Source organism: Chrysochloris asiatica, unplaced genomic scaffold (assembly GCF_000296735.1).
Source record: "Chrysochloris asiatica unplaced genomic scaffold, ChrAsi1.0 scaffold00227, whole genome shotgun sequence".
In the NCBI taxonomy this organism is placed as follows: Eukaryota; Metazoa; Chordata; class Mammalia; order Afrosoricida; family Chrysochloridae; genus Chrysochloris; species Chrysochloris asiatica.
Window position 1 is genome coordinate 1561709 of NW_006408745.1, and position 23962 is coordinate 1585670.

Here is a 23962-nt window from a genome sequence, read left to right on the forward strand (position 1 = left end):
GAAAAAACAACAACTGGTATGTTGCTATGGAGTCCTGGTGTGGCATTATAGGATAAGCACTGGACTGTGAGGTCAGTTGAACTGCATGGTCAGCAGTTCAAACTCACCAGCCACTCCTTGGATACCTATATAGGGTCGTTATGAATCAGCCCTGACTTGACAGCACTTAGCAGCAACAAAATTCTCCTATAGGAGTCCTAGTGTGGCACTGTAGGATAAAGCACTGGTCTGCTAACCACAAGTTTGATGGTTCAAACTCACTAGTCACTCCTTGCAAGCACGATGCATGTTTGCTATGAGTTAGAACTGATGCAATAGCACTTAACAACAACATACTGCTGTAGCATACGCACTAGACTGCTAACCCCAGGGTTGGCCATTCAGATCTACCAGCTGCTCTAGGAAACCCTATACAAGATCAATGTGAGTTGGAACCAACTTGACAGCACTTAAAAACAACAGCATACTAATACATGATTATAATATCATAATAAGAACAAATCTAAATCTTTGGTTAATTTCTATGTTTGAGCATGACATTGATTTATTTAATATTCATGATAAAGGAATCTTTGGTTTACTTTAAAATTAAGCATATCAGAGAAGATGATAAAATCGTGGAGAAGGATTTTTTTGCTCAAGTCATACTTTGGGAAAATCTTCCAAAGACAGATATTTGGAATAATGAGATGACTAAGGGAAGTACATGACTTATACGCTCCTTTAGGGATGACATTTTGCCCTTGGAAGTTCTGTGACTCTCATTTTGAAGAATTGTTGGGAGAACTGTGTGTGGATATCTATGCAAGGCATCCACCATAGTTTCCACCACAGAATAAGTTTTTGAAAAATCACTTTCCGTCGAGTCAGTTCTAACTAATGGCAACCCATGTGTGCCATGGTATAACTGTGCTGTGTTGTATTTTCGATGGCTCACCTTTCGGAAGGAGATCTTCAGCCCTTTCTTGCAATGCACCGATGGATAGATTACAATGGTTAACCTTTCAGTTAGTAGCCAAATATTGAACAGTTTGCACCACCTAGAGCATACTCTCTGCTTTTAACAAATGTTAGCTATTGTTAATGTTAATCTGTCTTGAGAAAAGTATAGCCAGACTGCTCCATAGAATAAAAAAATGTTCATGTTATATATTTTGGATGCATTATCAGTCCTTGGTAGAGGGTGAGCAAAAAATAAGAGGACCCTCAGTGAGATGGACTGATACAGTGGCTATAACAGTGGGTTCAAAACCTAACAACAGTTGTGAGGACGGCACAGGAATGGGCAGGTTTCTTTCTGTTGTGCATAGGCTTGCTATGCGTCCGCTGACTTGATGGCACTCAGCAACAACAACAATTGTTAGTATTATAGTTGTCTATATACTTGATTTCTAACCTCAAAAAAAGAAAAAGAAAAGGAGTTCAGTAGAGTTCCAGTAATATTGATTGTATGTGCAGTGAGTGAATCATGGTGATAGAGTAGCTGTTCCGTAGGTTTCACAGAGAAGTAGACTATGGCCGCCCTTACTCAAGAGTGGAAGTGAAGCAGTTATATTAATAAATCTGAGGCAGAATGTGAAAGCAGCACAGTGCAGTGCAGCACATTTCACTGTGAACATTATGAACTTCTGATGTGTTTGCAGCAGTTGTGTAAATGTTAAAACCACAAGTCATTATTCTTTCTCTTCTGTCACCTTCTCTCTAATTTATGCTGTCTCAATATTTTTGTTTATAAAAATGACTGAAAGAGTGAGCGATTGTGTCAATAATGAAGACACCCCCTCATTTTTAGCACAGAGACAGCCCCCAAATTGCAAGAAGTGAACAATTAAGTGAGTCATAAATCTATCATTCATTGTTCAGTGGAATTTTCAAAGATAGAAAGGTTCAATATCACTTTTATGGCACAATTACAACTATCCCTTTAGTGAATCAGTGCCCAAAGTAGAGCGATCTATTTTAAGTGCTCTTCTACACTGGAAATGTCATTATTGTCCATTTCTTACTTATTTGTAAATAAAGAGAGAATGGAATATAAGGATGCATTCTAAATCGGAAACATCTGGGTTTTGTAATAAGGTAGTGGAAGCAGCCTGAGTTTTTGATTCAAATCAAAGCTTTCCTGCCCACTGACTTGATGTGCTCAGGGTTCTTTAGAACCTGTTTCCTCATCTTCCAAAAGTTGGGACATAGATGCCTAACTCACCGGGCTATAATGACAAATTATAGCGGTCCGCTAGCATTGGTGCTCTCAATCTTTGGGAAACCAGTTTAGCAGTGAGTAAAAACTGCTTATGTCTCACTGTCCACAGTTTATAATATATGTTGCATGTTTAAAGTTTCATATCTCATTGTCAGATACACTGCTAATTCCACCAGAGATCACTGAACAGAACACAGTCCAAGGAGTAACAGGACTGTGAAATTCACAAAGCTCTCGCTCAGCATCCAGGGTCAAGTCTCCTTTTAGAATGTCTGCTGCCCTCTAACTGGTACAGCCAAGAATAGTCTTGGCTTTGGTGTATTGGGGTATTTTTCTAAGAATACATCACAGCAGTCACTGAGGTTTCAGAGGATTTTCCTCAGTGTATAACATTATATACTATTATATCATTAGTCCCCTAAGGAACCCCCAGAAAGAGTGGAGTCTTGATTTTATGTTTAAGAATCTGTAATCAGAAGTCTTTTAGCAGGATACAAATCAGAAATCTGATTTGCCCCCACTCTACATTAAGCATATTGAAATTTTCATCATTCCCAGATTTCTGACCCCCAAGTGTTTTGTGGTTGCCTTTTCCCTTAGAGCTAGCCCATGAAAAAGATCTCTTTTTACCTCAAAAAAAAAAAAAAAAAGATGATTCACAGCAGCTGAATCACATATAGTTCCTACAGCTTTTAACAGGTTTTGAGGCATTCAAGGCAGAATAGGACTGAAGTCTGGAAAGTCATATTTTTCCATTAAAAATATTTTAAGAACATAATTTCTAGTAGAATAATAAGTTTAATGTGCAAGTTTATCACATAAAATTGGAGGCACTTTCGTATGTAAAGACATATGCATTTGATACATAAAACAATGACTTGATGTTGAAAACGAACTTCTAATTTTAGAAACATTTCCATGTCAAATAAATTAATTTATAGTTGTGAGCATTATCATGTATATGACATTTCTGGTTTATCAAGACCATATGATTTAAATATTTTCAAAATTGCATTTTTTATATAACCTAAGAAAGTAAAAAAACACTTTGCTGAAATAAAAGCAAGCAAATTGATAAATACCATCAGAGGTTCGACTATAGGAAGCTTAATGTTTTCTTGAGGCAGTTTGCTCCAAATTCCCCAAAATCAGATGCCATTAACAATTTACTAAACAAAGCAATTTTCTTCATCTGTATATTAGAAATTGTCTTTCAGATAAAAACTAATAGTAGATACTGTAGAATACTAGTATTTTGCTATCATGTTGAGTGGTTCTGATAAAAGCTTGTCTCCTAAATTGAGATAGTAGGTAGTTAAGTATGTTTACCATCTAAGTTTATTACAGGAAAGAAGATTATTGGCTAAAATGTTATAAAATCTACTTTTAAGAGCATATTTAACCATCCACTTCAATAGAACACTGAAAGTTAAACAGCTTTGGTGTTTGTCATTACGTGCTGTCAAGTTATTTCTGACTCACATGACCCTGTGTACAGCAGAACAAAACACTGCCTGAACCTGTCCCACCCTACAGTCATTGCGGTGTTTGAACTTATTACTGTAGCCTCTCTTTGAAGGTCTTCCTTTTTTGGCTGATCCTCTATTTTTATCAAGTATGTCCTTCTTCAGGTGCTGTTCCCTTCTTATAACATGCCCAAATTACATGAAACAAAGCCTCTGCATCTTCACTTCTTAGGAACAGTCTGGCTGCACTTCTTCCAAGACAGATTTGTTTGTACTTCTGGCAGTCCATGATATATTCTTTGCCAACACCATACTTCAAATACACCATTTCTTCTTCAGTCTTCATTATTCGTTGTCCAGTTTTCACATGCATGTGAGACGGGTGAGATAACCATGGTTTGGGGTCAGGCACACCTTGTTTTCAAAGTGACATCTTTGTTCTTTAACATGTGAAAAGAGGTCTTTAGCAGACAATTTGCCCAAAGCAATATGTCGTTTGATTTTTTGACTGCTCCTTCCATAAGCATTGGTCATAGATCCAAGAAAAAGAAACCCTTGACAATTTCCATATTTTCTGTTTATCATGATGCTTCTTATTTGGTTCTCTTTATGTTGAGCCGTAATCCATAGGATGTGACTGTAATCTTTGATCATCAGTAAGTGTTTTAAGTCGTCTTTGCTTTCAGCAAGTAATGTTATGTCATCTGCATTTTGCAGATGAGCCTTCCTTCAATTTCAATGTCATATTTGTTTTCATATACTCTAGCTTCTTGATATATTTGCTCACCATACAGGTTTAATGTTGTTAGTGTTGTCAGGTGTAGTTGAGTTAGTTCCAACTCATAGTGACCATATGCACAACAGAATGAAACATTTCCCAGCCTTGTGCCAGCCTTGCAGTTGTTATGTTTGAGCCCATTGTTGCTGCCACTGTGTCCTTCCATCGTGTTGGGAGTCTTCCTCTTTTTCATTGGCCCTCCACTTTTCCAAGCATGATGTCTTTCTCCAGAGACTGGTTCCTCCTGACATGTACAAAGTATGAGAGATGAATAGTTGCAATGAAAGATTGAGTTCATATGGTGAAAGGATACAACACTGGTGCATAGCTTTCCTGATTTTCAACCACTGTGGTGTTTAGTATTTACTAATCCTTCTAGGTAATACAAATATTTCCTATCTGTTATTGTTTTTATCCTTGTGTGGTGCTGCAGGATAATGTGCTAGACTGCAAGATTGGTTTGAACCACAAGGTCTGCAGTTCAAACTCACCAGCCACTCCTCAGAAGCCCTATACAGGATTGCTGTGATTCAGAACCAACTGGACAGAACTTAACAACAATAATGACAACTGTTATTATTAAGTGCCATGGAGTTGGTTCTGACTCATAGTGACCCTGTACAGGATTTCTGAGGCTATAAATCTTTGAAGAAGCAGAAAGCCTTGTCTTTCTCTCTCAGAGTGACTAGTGGCTTGAACTACCCAATTTTGTGGTTTGTAGTCCAGTGCTTATCCTACAGAGCCACCACTCCATATTTCTTATTAGTAAGTATTTATTTATCCTCTTCATGTAAATTCCACTTCTTCTGAGCCTTAACTTCTATATATGATCCCAAGTTGACCATATAATGTGCTCCTTGAGCATCAACGTCATCTTTAGCTTAGAAAGACTTTTAGTCTCCTGACCTTGTTCTTGCATTTATTTCCTGTCATCCTTAATAGTCCTGTAATTTTACAATGAGATTTGACATGAACGTTTTTAACAGTCTCACAGCATAACCAACTCTCAAGGAGCAAGGAAACGTTGACTTCAGGATATGGAGTCTGGTCATGCTTGGATTTATATCACTGCTCCTCCAATTTTTCACTGTTTGATATTGGGCACGTTACTTGACCTCTCTGTTCTTCAGTTTCCTTATTAGGTAACAAATGGTTTCTCTTGGTAAATAATACTGTTATCCTTGTGAGGATTAAGAATTTATTTATATCTACATTTACTAACAAACACTTACATAGCATTTTGTTAAATACCTGGCACTATTCTGAACTCACAATGCATGTTTGATATTTCTGATATCATTGTTCAGTAATATATAAGTGTTTGATGTTATTAATATTTTTATTGTATGGTCATGTTGGAGATGACCTCCAAAAAATGTCTTGGAGCCTCTGATTCAGATTATTTTCATGCTTCTTTCACGCTAATGAAAGCATTACTAAGCATTGAAGGAATTCTAACAGAAAACTTTGTACTGGCCTCCTGATGACTGCTTTGTAAATCTTTTCACCCTGTTTACGCATTCAGACTCATTCATTCCTCAAGTAGTTTGTGGCAGGAGCATCCTAGCTTGCTTTCCTAATAGCTGTCACACCCCCTGTGATCTCTTTGCCATTGACACTACTGTTGTTGGCCTAACACAGAGTTAATGATCTTTGTCTACTTATTTTCTATAGGATCAAGTTTAGTAAATAGTTAGTGTAACATTTAGCATGATCCGGGAGTCCTGCATGTTAGGCAAAGCAACTTTTCCAACCTCTGAAAACTGCCTCTAAAATAGCCAGTATTTCTTTGTCATTGGAAAAGAGTGAGCTCATTGCATTTGAAGCAAGTCCTTCTGAGACCTATCATGCATTTCCTCTCTCCAGGAAATCTCTCTCTAAATCACTGAATAAAATTCTATTTGCCCTTCATTGCTACCCTCCCATCATTCTTCTTCCTAGGATATCATAAAGCCCATTTTCTTGTGGAAAGTTCTGTCTGAAAAAATTGTTAGTAAAATTCATCTTAATATAGTGACAACCAGTGGCAATAAACACTTGTCATTGTGAAAAAAAAGATCTAGTTTCGTATTAGAGTTTTCATTTTCATTAGGAAAACTTCTGTTTTACTTGATTCTTTTTCTTGTGGTCTGAAATGACTAACAGGTGCAACAGGTGGAAATAAAGACCAATGACCTGTTTTCAACACATTTAGTAGGTGTGCCCTTGCATGGTTTCTTGACATTTGCATTATATGATTCATTGATAGGCAGCTCGAGTCAATCATATATTTGGTCATCAATATGCAATCATTATCTAAAAGAGAAAATTATCATATGTAATATGTATATATATATATTGAAATTAACAAGTTAGTCATTAGATTTTCAGTTCTCATCCCATATTCCCCCAGTAACTTCACTTTTAACATTATTCTAGAAAAATTACAAGATTTTCTAACATATTCTGTCTATCAAGGAGCTGTGATGGTGCTGTGGGATAAGCATTGGTATGCTACCTGCAAGATTGGTGGTTCAAACCCACCAGCTGTTCCATGGGAGAAAGATGTGACTGTGTGCTCCTGTAGATAGCTCACACAGGGTCACTATATGTTGGAGCTGACTTGATGGCACAGGGTGTATCCTATGTATCTGTTTTCTGAGCACCTGAAACATTTCCAAGAACTAGTACCTTACAGACTATCACTAACTCTCATTGCAGCAGAAATTTAGAAGGGGAGTTCATCATCGGCTAAAGTTCTCTGAAAGGTTACCTGAAAGAGTTGGTACTTTAGCCTATCCTTAAAGGATGTATTAAATTGGACAGGAGAAAGAACACACCCTTTTGGGGAAGTGCTGGAAAAAAGACTCAGGCATATTAAGAAGACACTGAACTTGGCTGTGGCCACTGGAAATTAGGGTAAATTGATAGATGGGGTCAAATTATAGATAGTCCTAAGAACCAGGCAGGGCACTGACCCAACTTATATAGCTTTAGGTGTTAAGCTATATATGAAAAAATAAACGTAATAGAAGTAGAAGTTGAGAAAGTTTTCCATGGATGGATTGAGACTGTACAAGAAATGTAACATCACACATACACACAAAAGTTTGCATACAGCTATGAGGCATTCACAGACTTCCAGAAACCCACCTTCTGGTGTGGTAAAGAAGCCTTCAGCTAGAAACCAGGGACCCAGATGGGGAGTTCTGGAAAGGTCCTAGTCAAATGATGATGCAAATTTAAAATGGTATGGTGGCAACAGAGTTGGAAAGAATAGGTACAACCAAAAGACATTGCTGAAAATAAAATATTTGGTTTCTGTGCCATTGAAAACGGGAGAGTGAAGGGTCAAAGATTACAAGGTTAATTTGGGAGAGTGAAAAAAAGATCATGCTAGTGAAAGAATTGGCCTTGGGTTACAGGGACTAGTTTCTGTTTTGTGCTTTATTAGTTTGGTATGCTTGCTTTTATAACTGAGAGCCCAGAAAAGTACAAAGAAAATAAGTAAACAGATGTCTAAATATCCAAATAAGAGAAAGTTCCACAACTTTGGGCTCAGAAAGAGCTACATGCTCAAGTGAGCTCTGTGAGACAAGGCAAAATGTCCTCCTGTTAACATCTTAAGCCAGGAATATGTTCTTTGAATTTACAACTTCTTAAAATAGGAATCAATAAAAAAGGAAGAAGAAAAAACAGCAAGTGTTTGCAAGTTAACTGAGGCAAACTGGAGGCAAGAAAAAATTTCCTCTTATTCCTCTAACATTTTAAATTCCATATATTTATACTAATTTTAATAGGCGTGTTTAGAAATGTACAACCAGTAGAGGTAGATTCTATTATCCTTTATACAAATTAAATTATGAATGTCTATATTGTTTTATTTTTGTGTGAAATGATATTTTTAATCAAACAAAATGATAAAACAAAGTGACTCTAAAGTGGGTCTGTTCTTCATTTTCTTATAATCTATAATCAGGAAATCCATTCACTCATGCTATGTAATTTTTGTGCTTTTAAGTGGCCAGGGGAATGTGACATCTGCATGCAGTCACATCTAAATTGATAATTGTTTGGGCGGAGGGTAATTTTAAAACATAGCATGAAGAAAGGTCTAATCTGTATATTAGAAGGTTGTTGAGGGGTGGTGTTTCTCACCCCCCCTCACAACCCCTGAATTTAAATGAGACCATTCTCTTTGGTGGATTTATCTTAAGGTGGAACAGCAGTCCCGAACAGGCCACAGCATTCTGAGTGAAGAGGAGGCTGCGGTTTCCGAGCTGGTTTAAATGCAGGCTCTTCTTAGCAGTAAACCACACGCATGTATTCATCATTGATTTTCAAATGATAGGTTTCTATATCACTGGCTTAGGATCCACAGTCTTGCATTCCTGAATCTATATTATGCCAAAAGAATAACAATTTGGTGGCTGGAAACAGAAATGGTTATTATACGGCTCCAAAATGCTAGCTGGCACAATATGCTAAAAACAGCAGAAATTTACCAGTAAAAGGCAGAATTTATTTGTTCTTAAAAATAACTTGATGCTCTAAAAATAAGATTTTAAGAAGTGTCATCATGGTTCAAAATATTTTGCATTCAATATGTAAACACCTTAAAATATGCGACTAATCTTCTAAAATGGCATCATTTTGAAATAATAAGACATGTTCCAAGAGAAAAGCGGAAAGTTCTTTATTTATTTTTATTTTTGTTTTAGTTTTGAGGTAGATGTTGGGTGGAAAACTATACTGTATGTTTACTTGTGTATGTGTGAGTGTGCTGCGTACCCAAACCAGTATTTAAAATGTGGGCAAAAGACCTAGGGTTTGATGAAATTTCTCAGAAAGTTTACTGTAGCAGTGTTGTTGCTGTTGTGGTGATTGTTTTAAATCCTTTTCACAGAGCCTCTGTGAAGCATTTCCATTTTCGCACACTGGCCCAGGGCTTGTCATATCATTGGACAACACATTTCACGAAGCGGTTTTACTTCCTTTTAGCAAAATAACTTCTCCATGCAAACCAGTCTCAGCATCTACCGAGTTGAGCCGGGGTTTTAGTTTCTTCAGATCTATTCAAGCTTCATTGCACCGCTTAACTGACTTTTTTCCCCCCCTTCTTTTGAAATTACCCAGCTAATTTTCCATTTGATTGTTTATTTAAACCAGATCTCACACTGGCTTAATAGATAAGTGACATATGTATTGAGTATGTCAGTCTGAACTTCAGCTTACGGGAAAATCTTAGTGCAAAATTTGCTTCGTTTCCTTATTCCCTTATCTAACAAAATCTATGAGTTAAAGCAAAGGCCCTAGCATATTTACAATAATGATTCCGTAATACATGGTAACAATAAAACTCCTCTGAGCACTCCATTTTATCGAGCATTTTTCTAAGTGAGCATTTTCTTTGTTTTATATTTCTCCTACTAAGAAAAGGTAAATATATTTATCTCCTGTAATAACTTTTGCCACAGAAAACTGTTCAAATTAACTGTAAAAGAAAAAAAAAAAATTGGCTTCCCACATATTTAGCTGGCTTTAGAGAATTTAGCTGATTTTCTCCAAGTTTTATTAAGAAGACTAATTTATATTCAGATTTAACCAACATTCCTTAATCAGCTACTGTGTACAAGATTCACGTTTTGAGGGTGTTTCATTTGTTTTATTTTTTGAGGATTTTTTTCCCTAGTAACTTGGAGAATTTTGCAAATAATCCAAATGACAGACTTAATCTTGTAGTTATTTGTTACATATTCAGTGTGTTTAGTCATGCATAGAATGAGACAGGTAAATGAATAGGATATGAAGAACAAATGTGCTATATATAGTGAGCCTCAAATATATCCTAATTCAAAGATGTTCCCAAAAATATTTCCTAAAATATACTCTGCATTGCCCCTCTCTCAGATCAGCACCAGAGTCTCCAGACTGGCCTCCCTAATTCCTCAGTATCCCCAACTTAAATATCTGTGTTAAACTTATTTTCGTCATGTTAACCCATGACATTTTAGCCTAAAATTCAAGGTCTCTTCTACAGCCTGACCTGTGTATTCCTCCAGGACTTTCTATACCCCCTCTCTTTTCTTGAGATCCCGTCTAACTAAAATCAAACCAAACTCTTGCTTTATGGTCAATTCCTACTTATAGTAACTCTATAGTGAGCTTCTAGGCATAGGCAGAACTGTCCCATAGAGTTTTCAAGGCTCTAAATCTTCACAATGGAGATTCGTCACTGAAATAGCTGGTGAGTTCAAACCAGCTGAGCAGTTTAACCACTGGGACACCCAGGCTCATTCTCTTTTAACTGGGTGCCTCAATATAGCTCAGAGATGTGGTCTGTAAATTCCTACTTTAGCCCTATCTCAGCACCAAGTCATAAACCTAGCATCTCTCCTAGTCACCTCTCCCTTTTCAATGCCCCCTTAGTTCAAGGCTTGCCTCTTCCTTGCATCTTTATTGGATAAGGTCTTCCCTCCTATGAGTCCAACAATACTTCATTAGGAGCACTGTGCAGGTACCTCCCACTGGACTGTGTGAGTCTGCACTTTTTACATATGCACGTGTTACCAGAAAGGACTGCAAGGCATTTGAGGACTGGGGCCATAGCTTTGGAGCCACAGTATCATAGGTCCCGGGGTAACAGATACTTGTGTTTTGTGACAGTGATAATGATGATAATAACAATGAGGTTTAACTAGCTCCTTCAGAGAATTGCAGAAAACAACTGTCTGGTTTCTTAGCAAGAATTGTTGAACCTGGTAGTTGGTTTCTGTCTCTCTACAATCAGCAGCAAGGGAGAAAGATAGCCCAGAACTTTCTGATCAGTTCTCATTCCAGCTCTGATTGCATTTCCAACCATTCCTAGTCATGAAGCAGCAATATATTTTGAAATGTGAGAAATGGAGACTTTCCAATATTCATGTTTTCATTAGTAAGGGGCTAAATATCAGAGGCCTAAGAAAACCTTTTTAGTATTCTCAATCGATGGCTATTTCTGTACCTTGGTGAGTCAGCAATTTCTTGGAGGAGGCATCACTTCAGTGGAGCTCCTGAGAAGGAGTCCTACTTCCTGAAGTTCTGTGTAAGCAGGGAAGCAACACTTTGGGGTTATACACCGAACCTAGAGAGGAGAACATACCTGACTAAAGGAAAACCAGAAAGGAAGTTTGCTCAGAGAAAAGGGACACAAGAAAATGTGTTAGAAGCTTCGCCTCCTCCCGCTTGTCCTAGAAATTACAAATTTGCTGCGATGCCCTTTTATCATTTCAGGTTACACAGACACAATAAGTAAAACCCAAACCAATGAACTGAAAAAGTGAGTCACACCAGCCTGGCCTCCACTGAGCAAGTCAATAAATGCAGGACCGAATCGGAGCTTTTCTTACACTCTGAGGAACTATCTAACTTTCTTCCTGGTTGTTTTGTTTCCTAGCTGAAAAAATATATATTCTGACTTCTGAGTATGTTGATGTGTATGCAGGAGCTCTGGTAGCGTAGTGGTTACGAGTTGGGCTGCTAACCAACCACACGGTCAGCAGTTTGAAGCTACCAGCGGTTCCGTGGGAGAAAGATGAGGCTTCCTGCTCCCATAAAGATTTACAGCCTCAGAAACCCTATGCAGGGTCATTGTGAGTCGCAATCGACTCAACGGCACACCACCTCCACCACCACCATGTTGAGTATGCTCTCTCCTCATTATTCTTCAGAGGGATGCTAAATAATTCATTGTTCTTGGTTTCTCTTCACGTGGATGTTAAATCAGTCATCTTAGAATCTTTCCTTTGAAGTGTATTGTATGTCTTATGCGTTTATTTTTAATACCATGTAGTGTATGCTCTAGAACTGTACTTGAGTCTAGGTTTCTTCCTAAATGCCTTCATTGTTTTGTTTGAACAGGGAATGGGTATGGCAATCCCCGAAACTCACCAGGTCTGCTGGTCTCACCTGGTAACTTGAACAAGAATATGCAAGCAAAGTCTCCCCCTCCCATGAATTTAGGGATGAACAACCGTAAACCAGATCTCCGAGTTCTTATTCCACCAGGCAGCAAGAATACGATGCCATCAGTGGTAATACAAAACTACATTCTAAATAAATGTTGATAGTAGTTTGTATATGTTTTTGCTGTTTCTGTATTTGTTTAACTTTATGAATTACTTAAGTTCACCCAGAAAAGTAACACTTCAGTGGTGTTGCTAGAGCTTCGTTTGCATTTAGCTATTAATGGGTTAGCTTTTTATTTTTTCATTACAAAAATCAAGATCTGTAAGCCCTGACTGGTGTTCTGGGACAAAGAAAGCATTTCTTTTTACAACCTCCAATTTACAAGTAGGAAAAAAGAAAAAAAAAACAAAACAAGCAAGTATCTATCACTCTACTCATGGGACATACGGTTTGACCAATGGTCGAATAGGACTCATGAATGAGATGCTACATACCTACCAATTTTTTCCCCATTTTTATGTCCTCAGGGTCTGGAAAAATAAAATGTTTTACGTACTTTCCCAATGAACTTTCCCCTATTAATTTGAAAATCCTTTCTCAAATATACTGTAATGATAATTTTTACATATTACATTCCTATGCACAGCCTCAGTTAATCTTTCTATATACCAAGGAGCTTCAAAAAGTTTGTGGAAAAATTCTCATGGTCTTTTCATTCCTTTTTCCACTGACTTTTTGATGCCCCCTCATATGTGCTTCATACATATACCTTGATCCCCAAAACAAATTGTTTTAAAATTCTAGGCAATTTGATACCAAGAGTTAATGAGTATCAACCCTATTTTCTTTCTCCAGGGTCTGCAATGCCTAATATTAAGATAATATTGTAAGACCAAATGCAGTAACAAAGAGACTTACATCAATGTTCTCCAAATTAGCTTTGCCTAAGAGAGAGAACATTTAAAACCAAGATTCAGTAGACAAATTTAGATCACTCTGCAAACACATTTCTTTCTTTCTGTTTTTTTTTTTCTTCTTCTTCTTTTTGTACTCTGTGGCAAGCTTCAGGGTAAAACAGTCCTGCAAGCTGATTAGTTTATTATGGCACAGTGCAGATTAATTTTGAATATCAACCAAAAAATTTCACATAATATGCAACATTCCCTTCAGAAAAGACTAGGTCTAATAAATAAAACCTCCCACAGGGCTATAGCCAAGCAGTGTGGGCCATGGCAGACTACCTCGATCAAGAGATTTATTCCAGGTCCCTTAACACTGATGCTTTCCCAGGGATGCTGTGAGTGGCCAGGTCTCCGGCAGCCAGGTGCTCCCCTCCTGTAGCCAGTGGGGTTCCCAAAATGTGGTGGTGAAATAATGAATGAGGAGACACTGACCGGAGCTGAAAACTGAATCGATTGTCTTCACATTTGAGACAAGCAGCTCATTAAGGGTCACACAAAGGATGTCTTTGTAGGGCGTTATCTTTATAGTCGGCATTTTAAAACTCTGTGTACTATTGCAACTATCAGAAGATGTGTTTCCTTTTGTTGAAAAGATATTGCCCAGTTGTAAGTATTTACACACATTAATGAAATAAACTCCTTCCCCATGCTCTCAGTCTGAGGATGTCGACCTGCTTTTGGTAAGTGGAGAGAGTACATCCCTTAAATGACAAATGGGAGGGAAAATCTCAAGCTACATTTAAGTGGAGGTAGTAGCTCTGGGAAATTTTTTTACATTCTGGAAGTTACAGGAGTATGTCAATATTGCTAAATGTTTAAACACCATTAATTTCTAACATAGCTCACAGGTGAATGTTGGGTTATTTATGTTTCTGACTCAACCTCTCTTTAAGGGAAGGCCTTGTTTTTAATATCTAAGCACTTACTTTATAGTAAAATTTGAAAACAAAAATGACACTTCTCTTTTAAAGTATTGATGATATTTTTCTTAATTATTCATTTTTTTCTGTACTGTAAGGAGTTAAAGATAGCTTTCGCTGCTTTACCACCTAGTTTGATGGAAGTGTAGAATCTGAAAAAAGTGGTCAGAGCACCACCTGCTGGCCAGAATATAGTATGAAATTCTACCCATGTGCTCTATGCTGTATGTAGAAATGAACATAAAAAACCGCCATAGCTGATTTTAATTTTTTTTCTAAATTTGCATTTGAATAAAAACTGAAACAATGGAAGTACAGTATACATATTTCATCAGTTTTCAACATAGTCTGTTTTTACCCATAATAAAGCTATGGTACTTGTTACTAGTTCAGTTGCCTAGGAGATACTGATGTAATGGGTTACTATGGCAACAACTGGTCTCTTGAAGGATTGTAAATGATAGGGTTGGCAGAGTTCATAGAGACACATGTTAAATGATTAATTTCATGAGATTTATACCAAGTTATCTCTTTATGTGTAAAACTAATACTGAAATACCATATTTTTTACTTTCTTTTTAAATCAATAATGTCTTTTTTAATTTACTTTTAAAGAATCAAAGGATAAATAACTCCCAGTCTGCTCAGTCATTGGCTACCCCAGTGGTTTCCGTAGCAACTCCTACTTTACCAGGGCAAGGAATGGGAGGATATCCATCAGCCATTTCAACAACATATGGTACCGGTGAGTAGCTTTGCCATGTGTAAATAGTACATTAAATAATTTTTATTTAAAAGGAAGATAAAGAAAATATTATCTTTTTAGTGTGTTAGGGAGCTCTACATAGGGGCTGTGGTATCTCCAGCACTATACCATTACTAGATTCCTTATGAAGACTAACTGTGAATATCCACATCTTTTCTTTCTTTAAGTTGCTGCAAGTTTTGTTAACCCAACCTGGGTTCAGAATAGAAGCTCCAGCTCAAGGAAATTGTGCTGCTACTTCTTTGTTATAATGAAAAGCTTACTTTTTTGAGATAATTTCTCAGTCATCAAATACATATGTACTACAATATCAGAGTGTTGTTCTTATAAACTAGAAATGCAGGCTGTTCTACTTAGAAGCCGGCATGATGCACTTAACTTTTGTGGTAATACATTCTTTCTACATTAAAATTGCCCCTAATGTTTTCTATTCTTCTCCCCAAACAGTGAAAATATATCATAAATAATATGAATAGAATATGTTAGAAATTGAAACTTTGTATCCTAGCACAAATTAAATCACTTTCCTGTATTATTTTTATTTTTTAATCTAGAGTACTCTCTGAGTAGTGCAGACCTGTCATCTCTCTCGGGGTTTAACACCGCCAGCGCTCTTCACCTTGGTTCAGTAACTGGCTGGCAACAGCAACACCTACATAACATGCCACCGTCCGCCCTAAGTCAGTTGGGGTAAGCAATATTATTTATTTTATAATGTTCCAATGCATTTTTTAAATAACAAATGGCATTCTATGAATACATGCTTTAATGTCCCACCAAACAAACAACAAAACTACCGCCATCAAATCAATTCTGACTTAAGTGATCCTGTGGGACAGGGTAGAACATCCTCAGAGGGTTTTCAAGGCTGTAATCTTTACAGAAGCAGACTGCCACATCGTCGTCCCTCGAAGTGGCTGGTGGATTCGAACTGTCAACCTTTAGGTTAGAAGCCAAGCACTTAATCACTGTGCCACCAGAGATTCCTTAATGTCTCACATAAGGTGTAAATTATCACTTCACCAAAATCTGAAAATAATTTCAAATCAATAGCTTTTAGGAAGATTACATTTTCTTCATTCTTTAAAAGGACAGGAAACTATGTGATAATGGGGTAAATTTTAAAAATTTATTGTTCAGGTTCTATTTGTTTTCACTTCTATCAATAAAGGATAGAATTATTGTTTGGTTTAGCTTTCACATAGTGTATTTGGGGAACATAAAGGTATTTATAGTTGCAGTTTTTAAGATATTTGAAAATCCTTCTTGCTTATGCTAATGTTAGGCAAATACTCATAGGAAATACTATTTAACCAATATACAGCTCCTATATAGTCATGTTCATACTTGTGTATATATGTTGTATTACTATATCCAAATTTGGATATACAAAATTTTTGTTTTCTGGTCAGAGGATGTGAATTTCTGCCCCCTTGTGGTAGTTTCGTGATATGTCTTTATAATTGAAATGACATCTGTCATTTGTGTACGGAAACTTTGAAACCTTAAAAAGCCCTGAATTCACAACTCACACTACTTCTTGTAAATCAGAAAAAATCATTTTTAAAAAGAAAGAGATACAGGTTTAAAAATGAAGCTGGAACCTTACTTAAAGTTTGACTAATGACTCCCAAACAGCAATTAATCATCAAAAGAAAATGCTAGAGAATATAAAATATTTGAAGATAACAGGGATTTATACTTTGTAAACACTATATACCTAGTTCATGTATTTAAAATAGTTCTATATCCATATGTCTAAGGGAAAAAATGAGCATAAAGCATTTATAAGGACTAAAAAACTGATGTATATCACATGCTCATTTCTCTTAGCCCTTCCCACCCCCACTTATGGCATTGGTTTAATATAGATTGTTGTTGTTAAGTACCTTCAAGTCAGTTTTGACTCATAGCAACCCTGTATACAGTTTCTAAGGAAGAGTTGATGGGTGTGAACCATTGACCTTGTGGTTAGCAGTCCAGTGCTTATCCTACAGCACCAACCATGACTCCTTAACATAGATTGTTGTTGTTGTTGTTAAGTGCTGTTGAGTTGGTTCCAACCCATAGCAAGACTGTATAGGGTTTCCAAGAAGTGATTTGTGAGCTTTAACCGCTGACCTTGGAGTTCAAACCAACCTTGCAGTCCAACGTGTTAACCCACAGCGTGACACCAGGATTCTTTAACATAGATTAATGCTCTGGTGTTATATCATCTTAACCCCCTCACAGTTTTCTTATGTGCATTCTACACACTAATCACTACTATTGAAAATCTAAACTTTCATGTAAATAATGATATTAATTCTAAATGACATTGTTCCCCTATTTGGGGAGAAAGATTGTTAGCTTTGAAGATATGGTAAAAATTGATCCATAACAGTTTCGCTTTTTAGGGCATTTAAATTTTCTCCAGAATTTTCACTATCCAAGTAGATATTAATGATAACAATCATTTTTCTAAGGAATTATCACTAAGTACTTAGCACCATCCAGGCAATTGTTAGATATATACGTGTGTCATTATTCTGCTCAGGACTCAAAGTACATCTTTTTAAAAAATAATGGTAACTTATTTCTCATTTTTTACAAAATCTATCCTTTATAAGGCAAGATTTCCTTAAAAATTATCAATGACATGTAAAAAGCCATATTTTCTTTGAATGTGGCTTTGTTTTCAGTAACACCTGAGCATTTGAAATTTTACATATAAATTCCTATTGATTTGCATATTTTAACTGTGCCACAGTTTTAAAAGTCTCTTCTATTACATAGGAAAAATTAGTTTTCTGCCACCTCTAACAGACTTCTATAAATAAGACAGCTTTGGACTAGAGAGGAACTGAATTATAACAGGGAACGATGAAGCATTTTATTTAGCACTGCATTTCTTTCAACACTAATTCTCATGGTGCATAATTTGACTCTGAATTTAGTTTTGATTGTTCTTAACCACCTCCCTTATCACTAGAATCACTAGAATAGATAGCACTCATAATCCTTCCAATTTTGGTTTCCTTTTATTTCATGTACGCACACACACACACAAATACATACATATATATATATATATACTGTTGCTTTTAAAAAGATCCCCAAAATGTGCTACATATATTCACACAATTTAATACAAAGTTGTAAAAAGCAAGCTCTAAGTTATAACACTGATGTAAAATAAATGATATAACTACTCTTATTCCTTACAATGTAACTCAATTAAAAAGAACCAAAAAGTTTTCAAAGCCAAAATATTCTTACATAGCATAGTGGTTACAAATAGGGCTGTGAACCACAAGGTCAGGAGTTCGAAACTACCATCTGCTCCGTGGGAGAAAGATGAGGCTTTCTGCTCCCGTAAAGATTTACAGCCTCAGAAACCCTGTTCAGGGTCGCTATGGGTCGGAACCAACTCCATGGCACTTAGCAACAACAACTGTTTTTTTGTTGTTGTTAAGTACTGTCAAGTCAGTTCTAACTTAGAGCAACCCTGTATAGGATTTCCAAGGAGCAACTGGTGGGTTTGAGCTGCCTGTCTTGTGGTTCGCAGTCCAGTGCTTATCCTACAGTGCCACACCAGTTTCAAATTATTTTGGGTAGACACAATCTGTAAAGCAAAGAGTAGATTATATGTCACTTCAACCAAGTAAATATATTCCCAGATTCCCAAGAGGCTTACCACACTTCTTGCTCAAAATAAAATAGTGTAATAGAGCTCTTTGATACTTTGGAAATTCCTTTAATTCTTCAAAACCATTCTTTTAAAGTGTTCTAATGTAGTGGTTACAAATCGGGCTGCATACGTTAAGGTCAGTGGTTCAAAACTACCAGCCGCTGCACGGGAGAAAGATGAGGCTTTCTACTCCCATAAAGATTTACACCCTCGGAAACCCTGTACAGGGTCGCTATGGGTCGGAACCGACTCGACGGCACTTAACAACAACAACAACAATGTCTCTGGTAGCATAATGGTTACGAGTCGGGCTATCAACCTCAAATCAAGGTCAGCAGTTCGAATCTATCAGCGGTTCCATGGGAGAAAGATGAGGAATTCTGCTCCAGTAAAGACTTACAGCCTCGAAAACCCTGTGCCAGGGTCACTATGAGTCGGAACCGACTCCATGGTAATTAACAACAACAACAAAAATGTCTGATTTTATCTATCCAAGTTTGAGCCTGATTCCCTTATATAGTAACATGCTTACCTCAGTAATGTAAACTAGTTGTGGTATAAGGAACATAAAGGACTGACAGAAGGAAATCAACAATAAGGGCTAGTGACACTCATATGAATACCCATATTTGAGAAAATCACCCTTAAATTTTAGGGGTGTGTGTGTGTGTGTGTTTCCCTCACACCTAAGCAAAACAGGCAGTCTGTCTTTTGAAAGCATTTCTGTGCATAGCTTTCGTTGACATTGATGTTTAGTACATTCTGAAAGAGATAACTTGGACTAAAGATGTTTCTGAAGAGGTTGGATTGAATATAGTCTGATAGTCTAATTTCTAAGCAGAGGCAGGAAGGAATTTGAATCAGCTAGCCAGTCGTGTTTGATTTCTGCACCATTATGGTTTCCCAGTTCTAAAGCAGACATCTGTAGTAGATGGAAACTTGCATAGACAACTTTATATGAACATGTTACATACTTGACCTCCTCACTTGTCTATGCACTTTTTTATCATGCACCCATATGAAGTATTTTACAACTATCTAGTTTGATAAAAAATATTCTCAAGAACAAGTAAGACCAACATGCTTGTATCTGATTCTACCATATGAAATTCTACCAAAAAAAAAAAAAAAAATCTAAGTGATTTTTAAAAAAATGCTGCTTCTTTTTCCTTTAAAGAAAGTGCTTCTTTGATAACAGAGTAGCCAATTAAGCTTCCATTTGATTTTGTATCCCATATCCCACTGTATCTCAGTGTAATGAAGCTAATCAATGCTATCCCTTATATTTCATTACTGTAGATTGAGTCTCTAGAGAACTACTCAAAATGTTTAATATATGCTTACAAAATACCACTGACAGATAAATTTAGGGACTAACCTATTTATTTCTAGAAATACCAACGAAACCCTCGGCTAGCGAGTGAGTTCCAATGCATAGCGACCCTACTAGACAGAGGAGAACTCTTCATAGGGCTTTCAAGGCTATAAATCTTTATGGAAGCAGACTGCTTCATATTTTACCTGCAGAGTGACTGGTGGGTTTAAACCACCAGTCTCTGTGTTTGAACCACCAACCTCTGTGTAGCAGTCTAGTGTTTAACCCACTATACCACCAGGGTTCCTTCATGTATATAGAAAGGAATAGCCAATGATTGCTGTCTCTTTAATGGAAAGAAGATGCAGCTAAACCTATCATAGCCAATCGCATTGGAAGTCAAAACCAAGATAATTCAGCTTTTAAAATTAAAGAAGTACCATTTCTAATTTGTGTGAGGTTTTTGGGTTTTTTTAGTGTTTTTTTTTTTGTTTTTTTGTTTTTTTTTTTTTAATTTACCCAGATTAACTGTCTATACTGGTCCAGCTCACCAAAATATTTTTTTTTCTAATTTTCCACATCACACTGCCTATGAAGATATAATCTAAATGTCAAAGGGCAGACAAAGGCATTTATTTATATGCTATTTTATTTTCAGAATCCTAATTGACATTCAGTATTGAATACTTATGTGATTCATGATAGAAGCATTTAATTAAATCTTTAGGGAAATATTCTTTCTTACTCAGAGCTAGGAAACTTCTTTCTTCCAGATATCAAAAGGAATCATTAAGTAACTTTGAACCAAGATACAGTAGCCCACCACTATGGGTCCTTTATAGGAGGGACCAGTCCCTGGAAAAGGACATCATGCTTGGTAAAGTGGAGGGTCATCGAAAAAGAGGAAGACCCCAAATGAGATGGATTGACATAGTGGTAGCGGTAATGAGTTCAAATGGAGCAATGATTGTGAGGTTGGCGCAGGACCGGCCAGTGTTTCAGTCTGTTGTGCTTAAGGTCACTATGAATCGGTACTGACTCCATGACACCTAACCGGTGCCTTGTCCCATTTTAATGTTGTCTTGATTTAAAGATAATTCAATTAAAACTCTTAGAAATTAGTATACTAATGTAGACCATAAAATAATGAAGTATAAATAATTAACTCCAAATATACATGGTGGTGGTTATGTGCCGTGGAGTCGGTTCTGACTCATAGCGACCCTGTACAGGGCTTCTAAGGCTGTAAATCTTTCCGGGAACAGAAAGCCTCATCTGGTAGTTTCGAACTGCTGGCCTTGCCAAACATACATATGTGATTGAAAATTATAAATGCTCAATCTTGATTTCAATACCAAGACTAGTTTGATTCTGTAAGATCATAAAAACCAGAGAAAGAAAGGCTTATTAGAGAAACAATTTTCCTTTATAGTGTTTCTCTGCATTCACTTGTCTGTTAATAAGAAAAGTAATTCTTTGCCAGTAGGTGGTGCTTTTGTATAAAATATAACTCAAAGATAAACTCATTCCTCATTTATATCTCTATGCATCTTTAGCATTTATTGCATCTCCCCCAATCAGAAAAAAAAAAAAAAAAGCTCCGAAGTAACTCCACTTCAGCCCCTAAAATTTACTCATATGTTCACTCTTTCCCTCCTCATAATGGGCTGTTTTAATGCCATCTACTTCTCTCCTTTGGAAAGGAGCATATTTACAAACATCAGTGGGTGGCCTTGCTTCCTTTTGTTTAAAATGGGTGTGTCTCTGTGGATAATTCTTTGCTTTGAGTCTTCCTCAATAAAAGAGGCTTCTGTACTCTCTTGCCATTGTGGTTAATTGATATGGACCCTAACCCTGGATGTCAGTGCAATCAGAATGCAAGAACAGTAAAGTTGATGCCTCAGTGTTAACTCTAGTTTATCCTGCTCCACGTCCTTGTGACTGATTGCTAATCTACACTTATAGCTTAATGCTTTTTCCTCCACAATTTCAGGTATTCACATTTCCCCATATTTTGAAAGAAGGGGAGATTAAACTCTCCAGGAACAGATGAGGGTTAAGAACTATAAAAACAGCAAAATCACAGGAAGGCCTCCTTGACATCAACCTTTGCTTAAGCAACCCCAGACTCATCAACTAATGATAATTAAAAATAAGAGACGAGGTGTCCTAAGTACCAACAGTAGGGAGTAACTATCATTACTAAAGTTAAGGTGGCTGTGAAATAGTGTTTTCATTTGATGAAGGATGACAAAAGTCACATCTTTTTACAGTGTTTATGGGTTAGAGCATCTGTTTTAAACCAGTGTTTTCAACCTCCCTCTCTCTCACCCTTCTTTCCCCTCCCATATGCTTTTCAACAGATATGGTGATCATGCAATATTTAATCAGTCTGTTCATTTGAAGTTTGAACTTTTCACTTTCTCTGAATAATATGTAACTCTCTTTTTACATACGTATTTCTGTCCCTGATAAGTTTTTTAAAATATTTTTTAAGCACAGATATTAATAAATCAAAGCCTGATTTAAAAGGTGAACACTGTATATAAAGGTTTACAGCATTACATTTTGAAACTAGTTTAGAGAGAAAATCATGGACACAGAAAATACCATGTTAAACCTTTCTAAAATGATAGCCTATATGTTTGGGGAGCCTGTTTGAGACTAGAACTTTGATTCAAGAAGCTTGGACCTGTTATATGCTCTAATTACTCCCAGCCAAAGCAACAAAGACGTCCTAAATCTAAGAAGGTGTTGCTCTAAGTGTGGCCAAGCACCACGCACTTCTGCCTCTGGGCATGCTTTGGTGTCTAAGCGAATCTTTAAGCTGATGTTTTATGTAATTGTGAGTTCCTGGGGGCTCCAGGCCTCCTCCATCTGTAACTGGGTTTCCTTTCCTCCTACAGAGCTTGCACTAGCACTCATTTATCTCAGAGTTCAAATCTCTCCCTGCCTTCTACTCAAAGCCTCAACATCAAGTCAGAACCTGTTTCTCCTCCTAGAGACCGTACCACCACCCCTTCGAGATACCCACAACACACGCGCCACGAGGCGGGGAGATCTCCTGTTGACAGCTTGAGCAGCTGTAGCAGTTCCTATGATGGGAGCGACCGAGAGGATCACCGGAACGAATTCCACTCCCCCATTGGACTCACCAGACCTTCGCCGGACGAAAGGGAAAGTCCCTCAGTCAAGCGCATGCGACTCTCTGAAGGATGGGCAACATGATCAGATTATTACTTAATAGTTTTTTTTTTTTTCCTTGCAGTGTGTGTGTGTGCTATACCTTAATGGGGAAGGGGGGTCGATATGCATTATATGTGCCGTGTGTGGAAAAAAAAAAAAAAAGTCAGGTACTCTGTTTTGTAAAAGTACTTTTAAATTGCCTCAGTGATACAGTATAAAGATAAACAGAAATGCTGAGATAAGCTTAGCACTTGAGTTGTACAACAGAACACTTGTACAAAATAGATTTTAAGGCTAACTTCTTTTCACTGTTGTGCTCCTTTGCAAAATGTATGTTACAATAGATAGTGTCATGTTGCAGGTTCAACGTTATTTACATGTAAATAGACAAAAAGGAAACATTTGCCAAAAGCGGCAGATCTTTACTGAAAGAGAGAGCAGCTGTTATGCAACATATAGAAAAATGTATAGATGTTTTGGACAGACCCGGCAATGGGTGGCCATTGGTAAAATAAATGTTAGGAACAAGCCAGGTCACCTAACATCCTAAGAATGCTCACAAACCTGCAGGCATATCATTGGTGTATGGCACTCATTAAAAGGATCAAAGACCATTAGAAGAGGACCATACCTATTTAAAAAAAAAAAAAAAAGTGGAGTTTGAGGGCTAACGTATTTAATTAAATAAATAAACAAATCTGGGTCTGCATCTCTTATTAAATAAAAATATAAAAATATGTACATTACATTTTGCTTATTTTCATATAAAA

At 36.9% G+C, this 23962-nt stretch overlaps 1 protein-coding gene across 8 annotated transcripts in view; it reads left to right on the forward strand.

Moving 5' to 3' along the window:
* Positions 1 to 23340, forward strand: part of MEF2C (myocyte enhancer factor 2C) — a 131162-nt gene extending 107822 nt beyond the window's left edge. For 3 of the 8 annotated variants that reach the window (XM_006873180.1, XM_006873182.1, XM_006873185.1), the window contains 4 exons: positions 12326 to 12498; positions 14871 to 15000; positions 15576 to 15711; positions 22913 to 23234. In XM_006873180.1, coding sequence (XP_006873242.1) covers positions 12326 to 12498; positions 14871 to 15000; positions 15576 to 15711; positions 22913 to 23234 — 761 coding nt within the window. Of the gene's footprint in view, positions 1 to 12325; positions 12499 to 13991; positions 14016 to 14870; positions 15001 to 15575; positions 15712 to 22912 lie in introns of all 8 variants that reach the window. The other 5 variants (XM_006873183.1, XM_006873186.1, XM_006873179.1 and 2 more) reach the window with 4 other exon arrangements.
* Positions 23341 to 23962: the final 622 nt, after the last annotated feature.